Below are 18,977 nucleotides of genomic sequence, written 5' to 3' on the forward strand. Positions count from 1 at the left end.
CACCTCCCTTGTTTGCTTACACCCCACAACCATTTGCCCCTAAAGGCTCTCACTTTAGAGTATATCCAAGATTCTATCGCTTCTCATCATCTCTTCCCTTGTCTCAGCCACTATCATCTCTCTCCTAGATTATCCTCCTAACTTCCTACCAGTTCTCCCTGCTTCTCCCCTTTCTCACCACCCTTCTCCCCCAGTCTACTCTCAACACAGAAGCCAGAAATCTCTTTTGAAAGTGTAATTCAGGTCATGACATTTCTAGAGCTCAAAGGTCTTAGGTAGTAAAAGACAAAGTCCCTGCAGTTGCCTACAAGGCCCTATGAGAACTTCTCCTCCCCCACCTCCACCTTCTTACCTCTGTCTTTGTCTGTTACCACTCACTCCCACTAGCCATATTTGCTTCTTTGCCATTCCTCAAACACATTGCATATAGGACCTTTGCTCTAGCTGTTCAGTGTGCCTGGAATCTTCTTTCCCCAGATAGCCCCAAGACTCATTTCTCACCCCCTCACTTCCTCAAATCTTTGTTGAGATGGGATCTACCTTGGGCATCCTATTTAAAATTGCTGAGGTCAAGAGGTGACACTAAAGCTGATGGGAAGGAGCCAGCCACATGAAGACCTGGGGGAAGAACATTCCAGGCAGAAGGAACAGCAAGTGCAAAGGCTCTGAGTTGGGACATCACTGGTGTATTTGAGAAAGAGAAACAGGACCAGTGTGTATGGAGCTTTGTGGGTAAGGTTGGGGTCAGGGTTAAGGGAGAGTGGTAATAGAGGAGGTTGAAGAGTTAGAGGGCAGAGACTAGCTACTGTGGAGGATAGAGGAGGTGAATTTTCCTTACAAGTATAGTGGGAAAAGCTTATGAAAGTTCTTGATCAAGGAGGTGACATGGTTTTAAGAGGTTCACTCTGATTCCTGCATGGATAACTGATTATAGGGGAGCAAGAGTCTAAGGCCAGGGAGAAAGCTGTTATAATAATCCAGGGAAGGGATGCTGGTGGCTTGGACAAGGGTGGTCTCAGTGGAGGAGTTAAGAAGTGGCCAGATTAAGGATTTTTTTTTTTTTCCTCCCCAAAGCCCCAATACATAGTTGTATATCCTAGTTGTAAGTCCTTCTAATTCTTCTTTGTGACCCATTGCCACAGCATGGCTACTGACAGACAAGTGGTGTGGTTCTGCACCCGGGAACCGAACCCCGGCCTCTGAAGCAGAGTGTGCTAAACTTTAACCACTAGGCCATCAGGGCTAGCTCTTGGGATGTTTTTTAACTATAGAGTTGATGGGATTTGCTGATGGATTGGAGGTTGGGTTGGGTTGGGTTGGGTGGATGGAATAGAGAGGAGTCAAGAATGACTCTGAAGTTCTTGGTTTGAGCAACTGGATGGATGGTGGCCACTTTTATTGAAAGGAGGAAGGTGATGGGAATGGGGGAACATCAGGTTTAAAGGTGGGAGGAGGAGTGGGAAGCCAACATTTATTTGGAGATGTCAAATTATCCATCCCAGGTGCAATATCAACCCGCTAGCTGAATGTACAAGCTTTGCAGCTCATGGGAGAGGTGGAAGCTGGCTCTCCCTTCCTTCCCACCCCAACTCCTCTCTCCTGGAGTGGGGTGCGCCTGGAGGCAGGCTCAACTAAGGCAAGCCACTGGTTTCCCTCAGCTGGGTGTGACCAGTTTGGGGAATCAGTGAGAGGAGGCTGATTCCTGGAAGTGTGTAGGGGACCGGCCTCTCTCCTCCATCACCACCCCTGCTCCCCAGGCCTAACTCTCATTTATGACTTAGGAGAGCAACAGTCTGCGGAGGGAGCATGAGTGTACTGATCCTGCTGCCTTTTGTGTCCCTTTCACGCCAGCGTGGGACGACGGCAAAATCCGGGCCTTCGCCCCAGAGACGGGCCGGTTGATGTATGTCATTAACAATGCCCACAGGATCGGAGTGACCGCCATCGCTACCACCAGTGACTGTAAAAGGATCATCAGCGGTGGTGGGGAAGGGGAGGTATTGTTCATGAAGGCAAAATCTTTTAGAAATAGTTCTCAATTTAGAGCAACTGCCTCATAGGAGGCCACTTACTTGATTTTTTTTTACCTGTATTAGGAGTCAAACAGCACCAGATTAAGATTTTGATGAAACCCTAAAATACATCATAAATTGAATTTCTAGTAATATAAATACACATATAAATACATTTGGTCACAGAAAGGACCTTTAAGATACAGACATGAAGGCATTCTGTATGGAATCAAGCTGTGGATCGAAGTTGATGTTTTGCCAAAGTTTTGGAATATTTGTTTTTCCTTCAAAGACCATAGTTACATAAATTGTCTTTATCTTATCTTTTAAAGGAGATGCTATTTTTGGACTCAATTCTTTAATCTACCCAGACATGTTGACCATTATTGTAAAATTGTTCCGCTCCACCTTCTCCTTCCATCATTTCGTGGAGCCTAAGACTTCATGTCAGTGTCTCCCGTCGCCAATTCCCCAGCTCTTTCCCTATGGCAACATGTTCCCTTTCCCGACATAGGACATTTTCTTTTCCTTTTCTTTTCTTCATGCTATCATAGGAATGACTTATCAGGGAGAAGAAGGATACAGCATCTTGATGTCGCCTTTAGCAGAGTTGGGGCCAAGCAGAGTAGTGGCTGAGTGTTTGGGTTCTGGAGTCACACTGCCTGGGCTCACATTTCGCTTTCACCATTTCCCAGCTGCGTGATCTGGGTCATGTTCTTTAACCTCTCTGTGCTTCAGTTTCCTGGGTGTAAAATGAAGACAACAATACTCCTATTCATGAGACATTTTACACTCTTAATTTTGTACTAAGTCTTCAAAGTCTGGTGTGCATTTTACATTCAGAGCACATCTCCCTCTGGACTAGCCACATGGCGGGTGCTCCATAGACACTCTAGCCCTGGACCATCCACTCTGTTCTCTGCCTACCACTGCCTTCAAGGCTTTACTCTCTTCCCTCATCCCTTCAGCCACACTGTTGCTGACACCCTCAGCATCCTTGCTCCCTTAGTCTTTTGGGACATCTGCCTTGCTGATGCCCAGACTTGGCTTGGACCAGACCATCTGCACTCTGGGTGCCTGCGCCTGGCTGATGAGGGCTGTCCAGGAAACCACACGTTACAGATTCATTGCCCTGGGCCCCGCTCAGCAATCTTTTCACAGTGTCGGCTCCTCCGCCCGTTCCCCACAGTGACTGCAGACCTTTTCTTCCAAAAGACATGGTCTTCAAGGCCTTTGTGAGTACTAGAGACCAAGGCTGCTGGTCAGCAGATGTGCACTGCGTGTGCACGAATGTAGCAGTTGCTAAAATACTCAAGTACTTCCACTTTCATTGGTAAATGGCCATTGCCTGAGGGCCCCAGTCCCACCACCAAGTCCCCTCCCCCTAAGCATACCCAAAACTCTCTGCAATCCCACAACTAAAGAGCTAATGCCCAGCTCTTCCAAAGTTCTAGTCCTAGGGCTGTTTGGCTGGTGCCCACACCACACTAGTTAGAAAATTTTAATTTGCTAATGACGGAACGTACACCTTCACGTGTAGCAGGATTTCGAGATGAGGGATTTGTTTTCTTTGGCAGTGGTCACCATCCCATCCCGTGTCATAACATAGGGCATTATTTGGACCCCATAGCAATTAATACAGCCCAGCTTATTTGGCATCACCTCATGCTGCCTCATTTTCTTTACTTTGACAATGTAGGAGGTGTCTTAGAATCTTTTTCTTACTTCGTTTAAGGTTATTTTTCTCTTTTCTGGTACAAATAAGTCTAGTCTATTATTTATCCTAACTGGTTTTTAGTCTGGTGTTCACCAGACTACTGTCCTTTCATCGTCTTGTAATACTTATGTGAGATCGTTTCTGCTCTCCTTATTTTTTATAAGTCCAATATTCACGATAAGAAGGTACACATATCTGACTACATTATTATGTTTTCTGGCATAGTTGTGTCAGAGTGTTTATCCATTACAGGACATACTATAGAAATGAAATCACTTTCCTTTTATTTATCCTTTTTATTACAGTTAGAGCATCATATTGACTGTTTTTGAAATGTGTGTAGGTAGTTGTATTAACTATGAATTTCATTTCAAGATAGTAAAGGGATGTCAGAAAATATTTGTTATAGAAAGTGGGTGTTGACTTTGGTGGGGTTGAGAACCATTGATTTTAAATGATTCATCAGCTGATGTGAAAGTTTACATATGGCTCTGGGTACCCAAGAGATTTCCTGATGGCACCAGAAATTTGAGAGCAATTCTTAGCAGAAATGAGCAGACATATTATTTCACTTGGTTTAGCAGCAGCCTTTACATTATCAGTTTTAGCAGAGGGTGTCTGATAAATTTCTCAGCCCTATAAGTAGAAGCAGGTATAGGATCATTGGTAGCATTTTCCTGGCTCCATAGAAGAATATTTCTGTCCTACAACTTAGCATTCCCCTCCCATGCAGCTGAGATGAGAACAGGGAATTAAAGAAACAAGTCAAGCACAGGGAAGATGAAAAAGCTCTTGGAATCTTTTTGTATCCCTTCAAAAGTCCTCAGTTTGTATTAAGAGCCTGTGCTTTGTGGCTTTCAGGTGAGGGTGTGGCAGATAGGCTGCCAGACCCAGAAGCTGGAGGAGGCCCTGAAGGAGCACAAGTCCTCCGTGTCCTGCATTAGGGTGAAGAAGAACAATGAGGAGTGTGTCACGGCCAGCACGGATGGGACTTGCATCATTTGGGACCTTGTGTAGGTACCTGTGACGGGGAAGACGATGCGGCACTTACACCACCACCAATTCCAGCATTTTATTGAACTTGAGAGAAGATTCAAACGAAGGGCAGGAATCTTACTTAAGGCAACAGTAAAGGGATGTTCAGCAGAAGCCATTCATCTCCATGACTGTCCAGGGTTTACAGATGCTGTTAGAAAGGGTATAGTTTCCAGGAAGAGCTGGATGTTAGAAGTTTCTGGATGGCTAGGGAAGTAGCTTTCTGGATACACACAGTGAAGTAGGATTTAACTTACACTAATTCAACTCTAAGTACGCCCAAAAAAGGGAGAAGGGAAATAACTTCAATAATGTAGGCAGTTCCTGTGGTCATTCCACACTGTCCAGTCAAGCCCAGAATGAGCTTGCCATAGTGGGTGGGAGTAGGAGAGTGGCATAAATTTGCCCTTCCCCCTGAGCTGGCCACATTCTCAGGGACCCCCTGTACTGTGAGAATATCACTACCTCACAGAGTGCTTGACCCCAAGCTAATTAGACCAAAGCATGTGAACTGTACTGTTGGAGTAATTCAAAGGATTTTCAAGGATGATTTTTTGACTATATGCATTTCTGCTGTGTTTTTATTTAGAATTAGACCTATTTTCCCAACCCCTCTCCCAGCCCAGCACCCCTCTACCACTCCTAAGATGCCTCACCTCTCTGTCTAACTGCATCAGATAGACTTGAGGAGGTACAGAGGTGGGAGAAGAGACATCTATACCCATATCTACATTAGACATAGAAGTCTCCTCTTCCGCCTCCGTATAGATATATATAGATACATATGGATGGCAAAGGAATATGAAATGTTCTTGATTGGGGAGAAGAGACTGGGAACTAAAGGCAAAGGCAGAACACTTTTTATTTAATACATTAAAAAACAAAAACCAAAGCAAACCTCTGTCTTCTAGCCCTGCGTGTCTCTAACTTTGAAGTGCCTGAGGAATCACCTGGGGATCTTGTTAAAATGTAGATTTTGAATCAGTAGGTCTAGAGTGGCACCTGAGATTCTGCATTTATAACAAGCTCCCAGTGAGCCCCCTGGTGCTGGCCCGACACACTTGCAGGAGGTGTTAGCCTCCACCTGACCATCACACTTGAAAATATACAACTAGAAGGTGTTAAAAACCACAATCCAACTGAGCAAATTCGAAAAGCTAATTGGCTTAATTCAACCATTCATGAATCAGGCAGCATCCCATCCAGCAATTCGAAAGGAGCTCCAAGGAGCTATACAAAATGGGAAGCTTTTATAGGCAGAAAGGGGACAGGGACAAGAAAAGAATGGATTAACTTCCTACCTTTCCTTGGGGGATGGAAAGAGTCCATCAGGCGGATTACCTCACTACTGCTGACCAGCGCATTCCAGACTGGTGAAGATTACATTCCTGAGGGAAGTTGAAACTGCAATTAGGTTGGGTATTAAATCTCAGTTTGGTGTCGTGGCTTAGCACAAGTGACTCCATTTGGGGCCTGTTGTCTCTTTTTTAACAAAGGTATGTATAAACTTATTTCCATGGATGGTTTATGACCACCTCAAATCTTTAAAGTCTCCCTGTTGTGCAGCAAGAATATTTGCTTAATTTGTACCAAAAGCTTTAAAAAATGTTCTGCCCAGATACCATATTTGAAAACCTCCACAATGAGAAGAAACTGTGCAGAAGGTGCACTCTTTTTAGCCAGTAGAGCCTGGCCTGTGAAATGGCCACCCAGCCACATCATCTATGGAAGGAGAAGCGATATTTACCTACTTCTTGGTATAGCTTCTAAAGCAGTGTTTCTCAAACAATTGCACACATGAGAATCAACTGGGATGCTGATTGAAAACGCAGATCTGTGGGCCTCATCCCAACCTAAGAAATCCAAACCGCTAGAAGTAAAGCCCAATAATATCCATTTTTAAGAAGCCTTTCCCCACACTTTGCTGCTCAGCTTATAGGGACCTTCCCTTCAAATTGGTGGCCTCAAGAATAAGGTACCACGTGCGGAAGACAGCAGGTTGACTCTGAGTCTAGGCTCTCCTCCTCCTTCTCACTGGAACTGGAGACTTCCCATGGAGTTCTGCCTTTTGTCTTTAGATAAGGGCGCTGCCCAGCATCTTCTGACTCCCGCGAGAGGTGCAATGGGAGGATGCAGAAGTGGCGTGGGCAGACTAACAGGAAGTCTATTTGGGATAAATAGATCAACCCAAGTCCCAGCTGGTACCAAATCCAGTTTGAATAGGACGTAAGTTTTCTAGGGAAGAGAAAGTTGAGTTTCACAGCTTTTGAATCTATTTTTCAGGCGTCTTAGGAGGAATCAGATGATCCTGGCCAACACCTTATTCCAGTGTGTTTGTTACCACCCTGAAGAGTTCCAGATCATCACCAGTGGGACAGACAGAAAGGTGAGTACTCCAGCAAGAGGCAAGAGCTTTCTGGTACAAGAGAAAAGTAGTGAAGTGCTGTGGCCAAGGGTGCAGGTTGTGCGGTCGAGCCATGCCAGTTCAAACTACGGTGTCGCTGTTGGTGAGCCGTGTCACTTGGGAAATGCTATGTAAGTTTTTGGTGCCTTTGCCTCCTCGTCTGTAAAATGGAAATAACGATACCACTGACCTCATAGAGTGCTGTGAAGATTAAAGTCATACTTGAATATAATGCTAAAAGCAAGGGACACATAGTAGGTACTCAATAAGTATTGCTTTTCATTATTAGGAAATTTCAAAGCCTGGAACAGAATTGCTGTGCCCAAACCACTTGTCACCGTGACTAAATTCAAATCAAATGACAATAGAGCTCCTCATCTCTTCTTATCCCTCTACTTCATCAATATATTAACAGTTTTGTTAGCTGGGGAGTCCATGTCCTCGGATGAAAATTGGTCTTTCTTTTTGGGGGGATATTTCTGCCTTAAAGTGAGCCAAGAGAGGCTTCAGGAAAGAGGCACGTGGAGACGTGAGGATGCTGGGGTGTCTTCCACCCTCCCAGCCATAGCAGATCGTGGCCTAATTACCTGCACATCCAATTAATAGATTTGGATTCCCCTAATTCAGACTTTAAGATAATTGAAGAAGAGGTTGCATATTTATCTTTTCACTAGCAACAGAAAAGCTGATGGAGTTAAAGCATAAAAATGTGCTGGGAAAAATACTAAAGGTGACTCCCCTCCGACCCCCAGCACCAAATTAGAATCGAGGAGTGGGGCTCTTTCCTGTTGAAGGTTCCCAGGTGACTGGGAAGTACTGTCTGAAGACACTTGGTCATAAAAATCCAAGAAACGTTGCCTGGTCCAACCAGGATTGGCCTGACACAGGTGGAATATTGTGGGAGGGCATGTTGGACTCTGTTCTAGCCTCTGTAGGTTGGCCTTCTTAGTGTCTTTGTGTCTCATCTGCCCAGTTGGCTTACGCCTGCCCATCCCCCAACCCCATGTTTGACTCGCTGTCTAAGTGGGCTTCCTCTTGGAACTGGGGTGGAATGGATATTACAGGGTGAATCACAACATCACTATAAATGCTTTGATATATGGTTCGTGAAGTTTCTAAATTAGTGTGACATCTGCCATATTCTAAGTTTCAGTTTATAAGACTTGAAACAGTCTATTTCCCTCTTATTAGAATTTTCACCAGAATATTCAAACCATAAATCGTAAATCTGTAAAACTATTCTAAGTGCTGGGGACATGACCCTGTCCCTGTTATCGTGGAGCTTACTTACTTTACGTATTTATTTTGGGTGGGAGGGGATGGAATTGGACAGTACACATGTAAATGAAGACATGAATGAACTACGAGTAATAAGTGAACAGGATGAGATGAGATGGTGAAAGGGCTGAAATGAAAATAGAGCAGGTTAGATGATACCAGCTGAGGAGAAGGAAACTGCCTCAGCCAGGATGGTCAGCAAAGGCCTCCTTAAGAGGGGTGACATTTGAGCTGAGGCCTCAATGACAGAAGGACCTAGCCAAGCTTAGATCTCTGGGAAGACCATCCTAGGCAGAGGATTCTCCGGAAAGCCTGAGGCTCCATGAGGTTGCCCAGGAGAGGGTCACTTTGACCTCTTGACCCAAGAAAGCAAGGAACCAACTACTTAAATGGGTGTGATTCCTGAGAAACTAGGATTTTGGCATGCGTCTATACTCCTTTATGCTTTTACTATGAAAACAGAACTTTCTGTTAAAGCAATCAAGCATCAGTAGAAATTATAAAGTCAAAAAATACATATATATTTCGGGGCCAGCCAGGTGGCATAGTGGTTAAGTTTGTGCGCTCTGCTTTGGTGGCCTGGGGTTCACTGGTTCGGATCCCGGGTGTTGACACGGCACAACTCATCAAGCCATGCTGTGGCAGGCATGCCACATACAAAATAGGGTAAGATGAGCACAGATGTTAGCTCAGGGCCAATCTTCCTCAGCAAAAAGAGGAAGATTGGCAGCAGATGTTAGCTCAAGGCTAACCTTCCTCAAAAAAAAAACGAGGTTCAAAGTTCAAAAAGCAAAAGCAGTATATTCAGAGAAAAATCTCCTTTCTTTGAGCCTGTTTCCCCCCAACCCCTAAGCTAGTTCTCCTCCCCAGGAGCGGACCCACGTTATCACTTTGTCTTTAAACCCCACCCTGTAGAATGTTTTATTGCTTTGAGGCAGAAGAGAAAGCTGGGAATAGGGTGGGGTGAGGAAGAGAGAGGGTGGGCCACAGTAAGCCGGTGACCCTGTAAGGCCCAGCCTCCAGAGCTGTCTGCACTGCTCATTCCTCAAACTGAAGGCAGGAAACGCTTTCCCCTTCCACCAGGCCTGAAGCTTTGCTCTCCTGCTTTAAGAGCAGAGGCAGGAAAGTGGATGCCGTGGCTGTTTTCTTCTTTCTTTTACAGCTTGCTTCAGACTCCATCTGCTTAGTCTGATTGAAAGCACTTTCTGCCACAGTCCGGCTTTACCAGCATATCAACATCTCTTTAAATAGAATGCAAATTTAAAAACCAATACCAAAAATATTAAAATGGTTTCTCCACCCCCTGCTTTAGCCTATTTATAATTTCAGCCCGTATATCATCCCATAGTATATTTTTGCTACCTTCTATATAAAGTAGAACCATCTTATGTTAGCATGTGCGTGGATGATTCCACTGAGCTGAATTCTGCCTAATGCTTCTTTCCTGAATTCCAGATTGCTTACTGGGAGGTATTTGATGGGACAGTCATCAGAGAGTTGGAAGGCTCCTTGTCAGGGTCAATCAATGGTATGGATATCACACTGGAAGGAGTGTACTTTGTCACAGGTTAGTCCTGGGATAAGAAAAGAAAACCAAGCCCGGTTTATTTCAATGGGAACGTGGAACTCCAGGCAGGAGGCAATTGGAAGTGACTGCAAAAGGGTCTAAAGGGCAATGTGGTTAGATTCAGGCTGGAGCACCGCAGCCAGTGTGGCTGGAAAAGAAACACCCAGAAGTCACATTTCAGTGAATGGAAACATTTGCCCGGGAGCGTTAGGAGCACAAATAAAAGCTAAGCCTTATATTGCTTGTTTTTTTTCTGGTGGGCATCGTAATAGAAATGGGCCTTTAAATGGCTTAGGCTGCCCAGTGTGCTTTTCTCTGTTATTTTCTACTGACGTCTTAAATGCCAGGCTTTTAAATCAGCATTTCCAGGAGGCATTGGCCACACAACATGCCAATTGGAACAACACCAATATCATTTCCTGCCAAGCTCTTTGCTTCTTCAGGACATTAACAAATAAGTGCTCCCGATGATTTAAAGTTTCGCAAACACAGTTCCTTAGAGCAAGATAGAAAGCTAGCCACGGAGTGATCCCAATTACACACACAGACGTCTGTATACCTGTACACTTAGACAGAAAAGACTGGAAGGAGCTAAACCAAGATTTTATTAGTGGTTATTTCTGGGTGGTGGGGTCAAGGGTGATGTCGCCTCTTTGTATTTTTTTCCCCAAATTTACTCCAACAGATCTGGATTTTTATAATCAAGTAAAAGAATTATTATAAAGACAGATTTTTTTCTCCCTTTAAGTTTGCACACGGGGAATGTGTTGAAAAGGAGCCAGTTATTTGAAATCAGGGCTGTTTCTCTCTATTCTATTGCAGCAATGCCATATAACTGTTTGTCTTTTTCAGGGGGAAATGACCATCTGGTCAAAGTTTGGGATTATAACGAGGGTGAAGTGACTCATGTTGGGGTGGGACACAGTGGCAATATCACCCGCGTCCGGATAAGTCCAGGAAATCAGTACATCGTCAGCGTAAGCGCCGATGGAGCCATTCTGAGATGGAAGTACCCATCTGCCTCGTGAAGCGGCAGAGACTGCCTGGCGCACCACGCTGCACACGGTCCTGCTGAAGCTTGAGCTTAGATGGCACCAAGACTGGTCTTGATTTCGCACATCTGTGTTTTTTTTCTTTAGTCAAAATATTTTATGTTTTAAGTTTCTCCTTTCCTTTATAGAATGCATTTTACATTCTTAAATTGTATATTAAAATCAAAATATGTTCAAGAATAATTTGTCCAGACTGTAAGTAAGAGTTTTCTATTATGAATAGATTCCCAGATGTTGGTTCCTATCATAATCTGTTTTCTGTGACTCTGCCAAACCCACAGCCCCTCCTCATATTATTATTATTTTTTTTTTGAGGAAGACTAGCCCTGAGCTAACATCTGCCAGTCCTCCTCTTTTTGCTGAGGAAGACTGGCCCTGAGCTAACATCTGCCAGTCCGCCTCTTTTTGCTGAGGAAGACTGGCCCTGAGCTAACATCCATGCCCATCTTCCTCTATTTTATATGTGGGACGCCTACCACAGCATGGCTTGCCAAGCGGTGCCATGTTCGCACCCGGGATTCAAACCTGCAATCCCCGGTCCCGCCTAAGTGGAACGTGCACACTTAACTGCTGCACCACCGGGCCAGTCCCCCTGCCTCATGTTTTTTCCACAGATGGCTTTGGGAAATCCTCTAAAAGGAAGGGAGGTGAGCTTACCTTCTCAATCAGCATTTCACTGGTCAAGCTTCGTGGGGTACGATGTGGATTTGAATCCAGATCTTGGGTAGGTTTCCTTTTTAAAAACTCTCTGAGCCTCTGTTTTCTCTTTTGTAAAGCAAGAATAAATTTCTGCTCAAAAGATTCTTGTGACAATTAAGTGAAATAATGTATTAAAGCATTGGCAGAGTTCCTGACACACAGAGTTAAACATGAATTATGGTGCTTTCTCCGAGAAAATGTGTGTTGTTGGGGATCTTAGGGTGATTATCAAAGATGAAATTTCAAAGATGCTTTTTTGGAGTTTGGCCATAAAATCTTTCTGTTGTACTTACCATCAGAAGGGCGAGGGAATGGACCTTTTGTATTAATCATCCAACCAGGTATGCTTTCCCAGATAGGGTAAATAATGGCATCTTCCAGAAACAGCTCAGGTCTCCAATGCACAGCGGTCTTTTGTTCTAAGCATATTCTTTATCACTTAACTAATGCTTCTTTTTTGCTGCTGCCCTTTTTGACATACAAAGGTGGATATTTAATAAATGGTCACACATTTATCCAATAATAAGTAGCATTTCAGGCTGTTGACATAGTAATGCATCCTGCTGATCTCTTTTTGAACTAGAAATTGGTGAGAAATCCATTTTGTAAGACTTTGCCTGATTAATTATAAACCTGACAGTTACAGGGTAAAGCGAGCACAGGCCCTCAGAGTTACCCCGGGAATCAAGGGCGGGGCAAGGCCAAGCCCAAGCCCATTCTGATTGGGCAACAATCCAGCAGGGATCTCACGTCAAGGAGCGAACAGAAGACCGCGTAGGGGGCGCGCCTGGGAGCCGAAACACTTCCTGGTAAGCAAATACCTGTACTGAGGTTGGAAAGAGGCAACTTTTGAGTGGCAGTCCGCAGACCTCGGTCCAGTTCCCGTTTCCCTGCTTACGGGTCTTGTGGCCTCGGTAGGTTGCGTTAACCTCTCTAAGCCCGTTTCTTCACCATTTGAAGCCAGGATGATCAAGCCTTGCTTGCAAGCTTTTGGAAAATGACTCTAACCTAGTCTCTAGTTTAAAAAAGCAAACGTATAACTATCGCGGCTGTTTCACGCGGGGCAACTTGGGGTCCCAGTTCTCGTCCCAGGATGGCGGGTCCAGGCAAAGGCTCTGCCTGCCCTACGGCGCAAACCGGCTGGAAGGAGGTGGCGCCACCTGTCCGCACATACCTGTGCTTGCCGAGGAGCCAGCGCTCACAAAAGCGACCCCCACCCCTTCACAGCTCCCAGTGCACGCCTCTCACTACTCCAGAGGCTGCCAGTGGACAGTCTTCCTCTCCCTTTTCTTCATATTCACCTGGACGTAATTACAAGAAACTTAAAAATTGCCAGGGCTTTGTAATTTACTAGGCGCTTCCAAATTTATCGTTCCTGTTATTTCCACAGCTTGAAGCCTGGGAGGGGAATAGGAGCAGAGGTTAAATTCAGGTCCGTCTGTTTACACGCTGTAAGGAAGGGTGGGGAACTCGAACTCAGCGACTCCCAGTGCTTTTATTCCCTGTCCGCGCCGCGGGGGGCGGGCCCCGGCGGGGGTGGGGGCGGCCTGGCGCTGCCCTTGGGCGGGCCTTACGGCTGGATTCCCGCGCGGGGCGGGGCGGCCCCGCCCTTGGCTCCGCCTCCGCCGGGTGGCGACACACCTGGCCCGCAGGTAGCCGGCGCCCGGGCGCTTTTCCGAGGCTGTAAGGGCCTGTTAGAGGGGCGTCCGCCTCGGGTCCCGGGGGCTCCGCGCGGGGAGGTGCGCCGGCGGGAGCCATGGACCCGGGCCCGGGGGCCGCGGCAGGAGAGGGGCTTCCCGCGCCCCGGCCCCGCCGCCGCCGCTCCCTGCGCCGCCTGTTCAGCCGCTTCCTGCTGGCGCTGGGCAGCCGCTCCCGCCCCGGGGACTCGCCGCCCCGGCCCCAGCCCCAGCCCCAGCCGGGACACTGCGATGGCGACGGTGAGGGCGGGTTTACCTGCGCCCCCGGCCCCGCTCCAGCCGCCCCCGGGAGCCCCGGGGAGGAGCGCCCACCCAGATCCCAGACCCAGCTCCCCGCTGGCGATGGGGCGCGGCCCCCGGGAGCGCAGGGCTTGAAGAACCACGGCAACACCTGTTTCATGAACGCCGTGGTGCAGTGTCTCAGCAACACCGACCTGCTGGCCGAGTTCCTGGCGCTGGGGCGGTACCGGGCGGCACCGGGCCGCGCCGAGGTCACCGAGCAGCTGGCGGCGCTGGTGCGCGCGCTCTGGACACGCGAATACACACCCCAACTTTCCGCCGAGTTCAAGGTAGGCAGCGCTCTGAGCCTACCGCCCTTGCCGCTCGGCGGCAGCCGCGTTTTGGCCCTTCTGGTTTCTCTTCTTGAAGAGTGTATGCTCCGTCAGGAGAGGGTTTCATGGGACCTTCTTTAAATGACATTGACTAGTTCAGCCTCGGGTTACCGCCTTTGAGTTGATCTGTTGTGCTATCGCTTGCAGACGTTTTCTTATGAATTAATTTCCCCTAGGTATTTTGAGGGGTGCGAGTGCAGGGACTGGCAGATTTGAGTGTATTCAGCATTTTTGCGTCCCACAGACGTTTGTTGAAGTATTGAAGGCCTTGTGGGCCAGGCAATGTTCTAAGGCTAGGGAGAGAGTCTCCAGTCTGGAGGGGTGCAGTGTGGGGAGTCGGACTTCCACGGCCAAGACCTTGGAGGAAGGAGGTGATGCTTGGGTTGAGATCTGATTGATGAGAAGGACTCAGCCAGGCCAAGATCTAGGAATAATCCCGGTAGAGAGAGGGCAAGTACAAAAGCCGTATGCTTGAAGGAGCTGAGAACTGAAGGCATGGAAGGAAAATTAGTGTGGCTGGAGCCCTGGAGGGTAGAGTGGGGCGTAGATGAGGTCGGCCAGATCACATAAGGTCTTGGACACAACGGTCCACAACGGTCTAAGCCCAGTGGAAGCTGAGAACCTGTGGTCCAGGTACTGTGCTGAGTGCCTGGGAGAGGCAGTGTGTGCCTGTATTGGAGATGGCATCCTTCTGTTTAGTGTACGTTAAACCCCCTACAGTGGGTAGCATGGGATTGTATCCATTGTCCCCAGGATCCCGGTCTACGTACTGGGGATGCTGCAGGGTCATGAGGCTTTGGGAAGTTATGTGTAACACTTGATCCAGGGTTAAAGCAGGGAGTTTGTTTGGGGTCCCAGTTGGATCAAAGAGTTCCTGATAATTGATGTGCATAGCTTGCTTCCTGCTAAAAAAAAAAAAAACCCCACAGCTCTGGACAGAGAGCTGCAGCTCCCCATAGACTAGTGATTGTTGTTCTTGGGGGAGGGGGAAACCTGTCAGTGTTCATTCCACAAGCATCACCGCTCTTGAGTTTCAGCCTGAGAAAGCAATTCTTGCCATGTGACCCATGAGTGTGCCAACCCCCACCTTCCTCTCTCCTGCTTCCACCAGTGAAGCACTATTCTGCAGGAGTCAGTGGGTCGAATGGGTGTCATTAATATCTCTTTTTGGCAATGTTTGCTGTTTGAATAAGAGGCAGTATCCTATAGTGGTTAAGAACAAAGTCTCGGGAGCTCTGTGACCTTGAGCAAGTTTCCAGATGTCACTGTGCCTCAACTTACCTCATCTGTAAAATGGGACCATATTGGTGCGAACCTTACAGCCTTGTTGTGAAGATGAGTTATATGTACAGCACTTAAAACAGTGCCTGGCCCCAAGGAATCTTTCGTTATTCTATTATTACACCTCCTCACCTGCAAAGACCCAGAGGAGGGAGGGAGGGAGTCATCGTGTACCTTTTCTCCTGCCAGATGAATTCTCATCCGCTTACTGCCGAGATGGGAGAGGCCAGAGGAGCTTGATAAAATCTTCCAAATTAGTAATCACCCTTGGCGACTCACCGGGATTTCCTGCTCTCTCCTGCTCTGGAATCCCTAGAGCCTGGAAGCTCCTGGTGAGCCTTGGGGAATTGAAGGATAATCAGGTCGTTAATATGTATATGAGGGTGATATAATCTGGGGCTTCCCCAGACTTTTTGGGTAGCCAGCCTTGGAGGGAGTGGAGAAGAATTCCGGAGTCCAGGGTTTTGAACCTTTCTAATTGAAGTCTAGGTGAGCTCCTCCTGTTTTACAGATGAGGAAACACTCATTCGTCCAACACATATTTCTTAAGTGTCCAGACACTATACCAGGAACATGGAATACATGAGTGATGAGTACAAAACCTGACCCTGGGGCTGCTCCCCAGGAGCTTACAGTCCAGCGAGAGAGGTGGATGTTAATGAAATAATCACATAGGCACATGAGTTGAGCTGGTGACAAGTGCTAGAAAATAAAAAATGAGGCACTGTGGCAGTTCTGGCAGGAGGATGTGATTTGATGCGGGGGGAGGTGGGGCAAGCAGGGGCAAGAAGGCTTCCCACCAGAGATAACCATCGAGTTGAAGGTTCAGAGGTCAACTAAGGACTTGGGAGGGTGAGAAAGTGCATTCCAGCCCCTGGGACTGAAAGTGCCAATCACTGAGGAAGGTGGGGCTGAGGGGCCTTCTGCTGGCTGGGCAGAAGAAATGAATGATTAAATGAATTACTGAAGGCCTATTGACTGGGGAGAGAGGCTGGAGAATTGGTTGGGGACAAGCTATGTAAGGTTTTATAAAGAAGCTTGGTCTTTAGGAGGAATTAGAAGAGAGAAAACTGAGAAGGGGCCAGCATGCTGGAGTGAGTTAGCCCAACCTCAGCCATGCAAATAGGATGGGTTTGCTGGGTTCCCCCTCCCTGAGCCCTGGGTCGCCCAGCCTCCCACAGACAGCAGGACTACTCTTTGTTTTAATGTCAAATAAATAAATACCTTAAAACAATCCTGCCCATGGTATTTGTAATACTTTGCTTATCTAATGTTGTAATTAAATATGTGTATACTATAAAAAATTGGAAAGTGCTAAAATGTAAAAAAAGATTGGAACTCCGTTAGAGATAACTATCTCTAACAGATAACCATCATAAACATTGATGTGTTTCAAAGCATGTACAGTTGGAAATTCTAGTTTTGTATCCTGCTTCTTTCATTTAAGTATTATCATGAGACTTTCTCCTGGTCATTAAAATATTCTACAAAACTTAATTTTTAGTGGTTGTATAATTTTATTAAATGAACCAATCCCTACAGAGACATTTTTATACTGTACTGTTTTCCCAGTTACCACACTGCATTGAAAATTCTTGTGTTTAAATCATTTTCCTCAGCTCTGATCATTTCCATAAGCTTAAGTTCTTGAAGTGAAATTACACGGTCAAAGCAAAGCTATGACTGTTTTGTTGTTTTTATGTTTTTTGGTTTTTATTTTATTTTTTTTAAAGATTGGCACCGGAGCTAACATCTGTTGGCAATCTTCTTTTTTTTTCCTTCTTCCTCTTTTCCCCAAAGCCCCCCCAGTACATAGTTGTATATTCTAGTTGTAGGTCCTTCTGGTTGTGCTATGTGGGACGCTGCCTCAGCATGGCCTGACGAGCAGTCCCATGTCCACAGCCTGGATCCGAACTGGTGAAAGCCTGGGCTGCTGAAGTGGAGCCTGCAAACTTAATCCCTCGGCCACCGGGCCAGCCTCTGTTTTTTGCTTTTTAAATCAACTTTATTGAAGTATAGATTATGTACAGTGAAATGCACCCATTTTTAAAAATTGAGTTATATTTGACATGCAACATTATGTAAGTTTAAAGTGTGCAACGTATTGATTTGATGTATTTATATCACAATATGATTGCCACAGTAGTGTTAGCTAACATCTCTATTGCGTCACATAATTATCATTTCTTCTAGTGTTGGGAACAGTTAAAATCTAGTCTCTGAGCAAGTTTAATGTTTATAATACAGTTTTGTTATCTATAATCACTGAACAGTTTGTTGGGTCTCCAGCTCTTACTTATCTCCTAGATTCGAGTATGCTCCCTTAAACATCGCTCCCACTCCTCCATACTCCCAGCCCCGGGAAACCACCATTTTACTTTCTGCTTTTACGATTTCAGTGTTTTTAGATTCCACATATAAGAAATATCATACAGTATTTGTCTTTCTCTGTCCGACTTAGCATAATGTCCTCAAGGTCCACCCATGTTGTTGCAAATGGCAGAATTTCCTTTTCTCTCATGGCTGGATAAAAATGCACCAATTTTAAGTGTAGAATTTGATGAGTTTTGACATGTGTGTACCTGTATAATCACTATCCCAATCTTAAACATTTATTGTTTTTTCACTTTTTAAGTCAACTTTATTGAGCTTGATTGTTTTTATCACCCACATTGGCACATTTCTTTTCAAATAATTACTTCAAGTTTCAGATACACCAGTGATGCGTATTTTCCTGGGCATTAGATATTCTTCTCTCCTAATAATTTATTGGACAAAATGAAATAGCATCTTGTCTTTATTTTTATTTCTTTGATTGGCAGTGAGGTGTAGGATTTTTCCATGCTTCTTTACTAGTCCTAAGACTGCTCTGGGAATTGTCTGTTCATGTCATTTGTCTATCCATTCCTCCTGGGTCTTAATGTTATTTTTACTTGTTTCTATAAGTTCCTCAACCCTTGTCATATTTGCTACAAATATTTCTCCAAACTCTTTCCTTCTCCCTATCCTAATACTGGAAATTTTAGATTTATTTATGTGATACCTTTTGAGGAATATTCTATCTTATGTGCTTCTAGTTTTTCTATGGTTATATTAAGAATTTCAGCCATCTGGAATTTCTCTTAGCTTGTGTGCTTAAGGATCAATTTTAGACCTACAATTTTAGACATACATTATGCCTCAAGTGATGTACTAGACGCATTGCTTCTTAAGAGCAAGCATGCCTTCTAGATTACTCTTATATTTTGCAAGTTCTGGACAAAACAGTAAGACATGCAATGGAAATGGAGTAAAAAATATTAAACAGAAAGAAACTTAATGACTCTAGAAATCCATATTTTAGAGTTTTCCGCTGTCACTAATGAGGTCAGATACAAGATAGAAAGTCAAAAGCAATAACCATTTAGAACATATAAAAATTAGATTTCACTCATAAAAACAACCAGAAATATGAAATAACTAGAAGTAACTTTAATAAGAAATATGTTAAAAATTATCAATGTTGAGAGAGGGAAAAACCACACACATGGATAGAGCTATGCCATGTTGTGGGGAAGAAATACTAAATATTGCCATTCATCCCTCCCAGGTTAGGATTTAGCTTCAATGCAGTTCTAGTCACAT

At 45.4% G+C, this 18,977-nt stretch overlaps 2 protein-coding genes and 1 long non-coding RNA gene across 4 annotated transcripts in view; 2 read left to right on the forward strand and 1 right to left on the reverse strand.

Moving 5' to 3' along the window:
* CFAP52 (cilia and flagella associated protein 52) overlaps positions 1–11,245 on the forward strand; it is a 40,598-nt gene extending 29,353 nt beyond the window's left edge. Inside the window, exons 10-14 of the mRNA XM_001504842.5 lie at positions 1,852–1,997; positions 4,591–4,742; positions 7,048–7,150; positions 9,902–10,013; positions 10,866–11,245. Of these exons, the coding sequence (XP_001504892.2) occupies positions 1,852–1,997; positions 4,591–4,742; positions 7,048–7,150; positions 9,902–10,013; positions 10,866–11,041 (689 nt within the window). The 3' untranslated portion in view covers positions 11,042–11,245. The remainder of the gene's footprint in view (positions 1–1,851; positions 1,998–4,590; positions 4,743–7,047; positions 7,151–9,901; positions 10,014–10,865) is intronic.
* On the reverse strand, positions 1,993–13,284 carry LOC111775735 (uncharacterized). The gene is made up of 3 exons (XR_002811696.2): positions 12,058–13,284; positions 6,066–6,152; positions 1,993–2,754 (listed from the first exon to the last, which is right to left on the reverse strand). It is a non-coding gene; the product is annotated as an uncharacterized lncRNA (long non-coding RNA).
* Positions 13,285–13,364: 80 nt separating this feature from the next.
* Positions 13,365–18,977, forward strand: part of USP43 (ubiquitin specific peptidase 43) — a 58,791-nt gene continuing 53,178 nt past the window's right edge. Inside the window, exon 1 of one of the 2 annotated variants that reach the window (XM_023653501.2) lies at positions 13,365–14,030. In XM_023653501.2, coding sequence (XP_023509269.2) covers positions 13,521–14,030 — 510 coding nt within the window. In that variant the 5' untranslated portion in view covers positions 13,365–13,520. The remainder of the gene's footprint in view (positions 14,031–18,977) is intronic. The other variant, XM_023653499.2, reaches the window with a different exon arrangement.

Source organism: Equus caballus, chromosome 11, assembly GCF_041296265.1.
Source record: "Equus caballus isolate H_3958 breed thoroughbred chromosome 11, TB-T2T, whole genome shotgun sequence".
Lineage (NCBI taxonomy): Eukaryota > Metazoa > Chordata > Mammalia > Perissodactyla > Equidae > Equus > Equus caballus.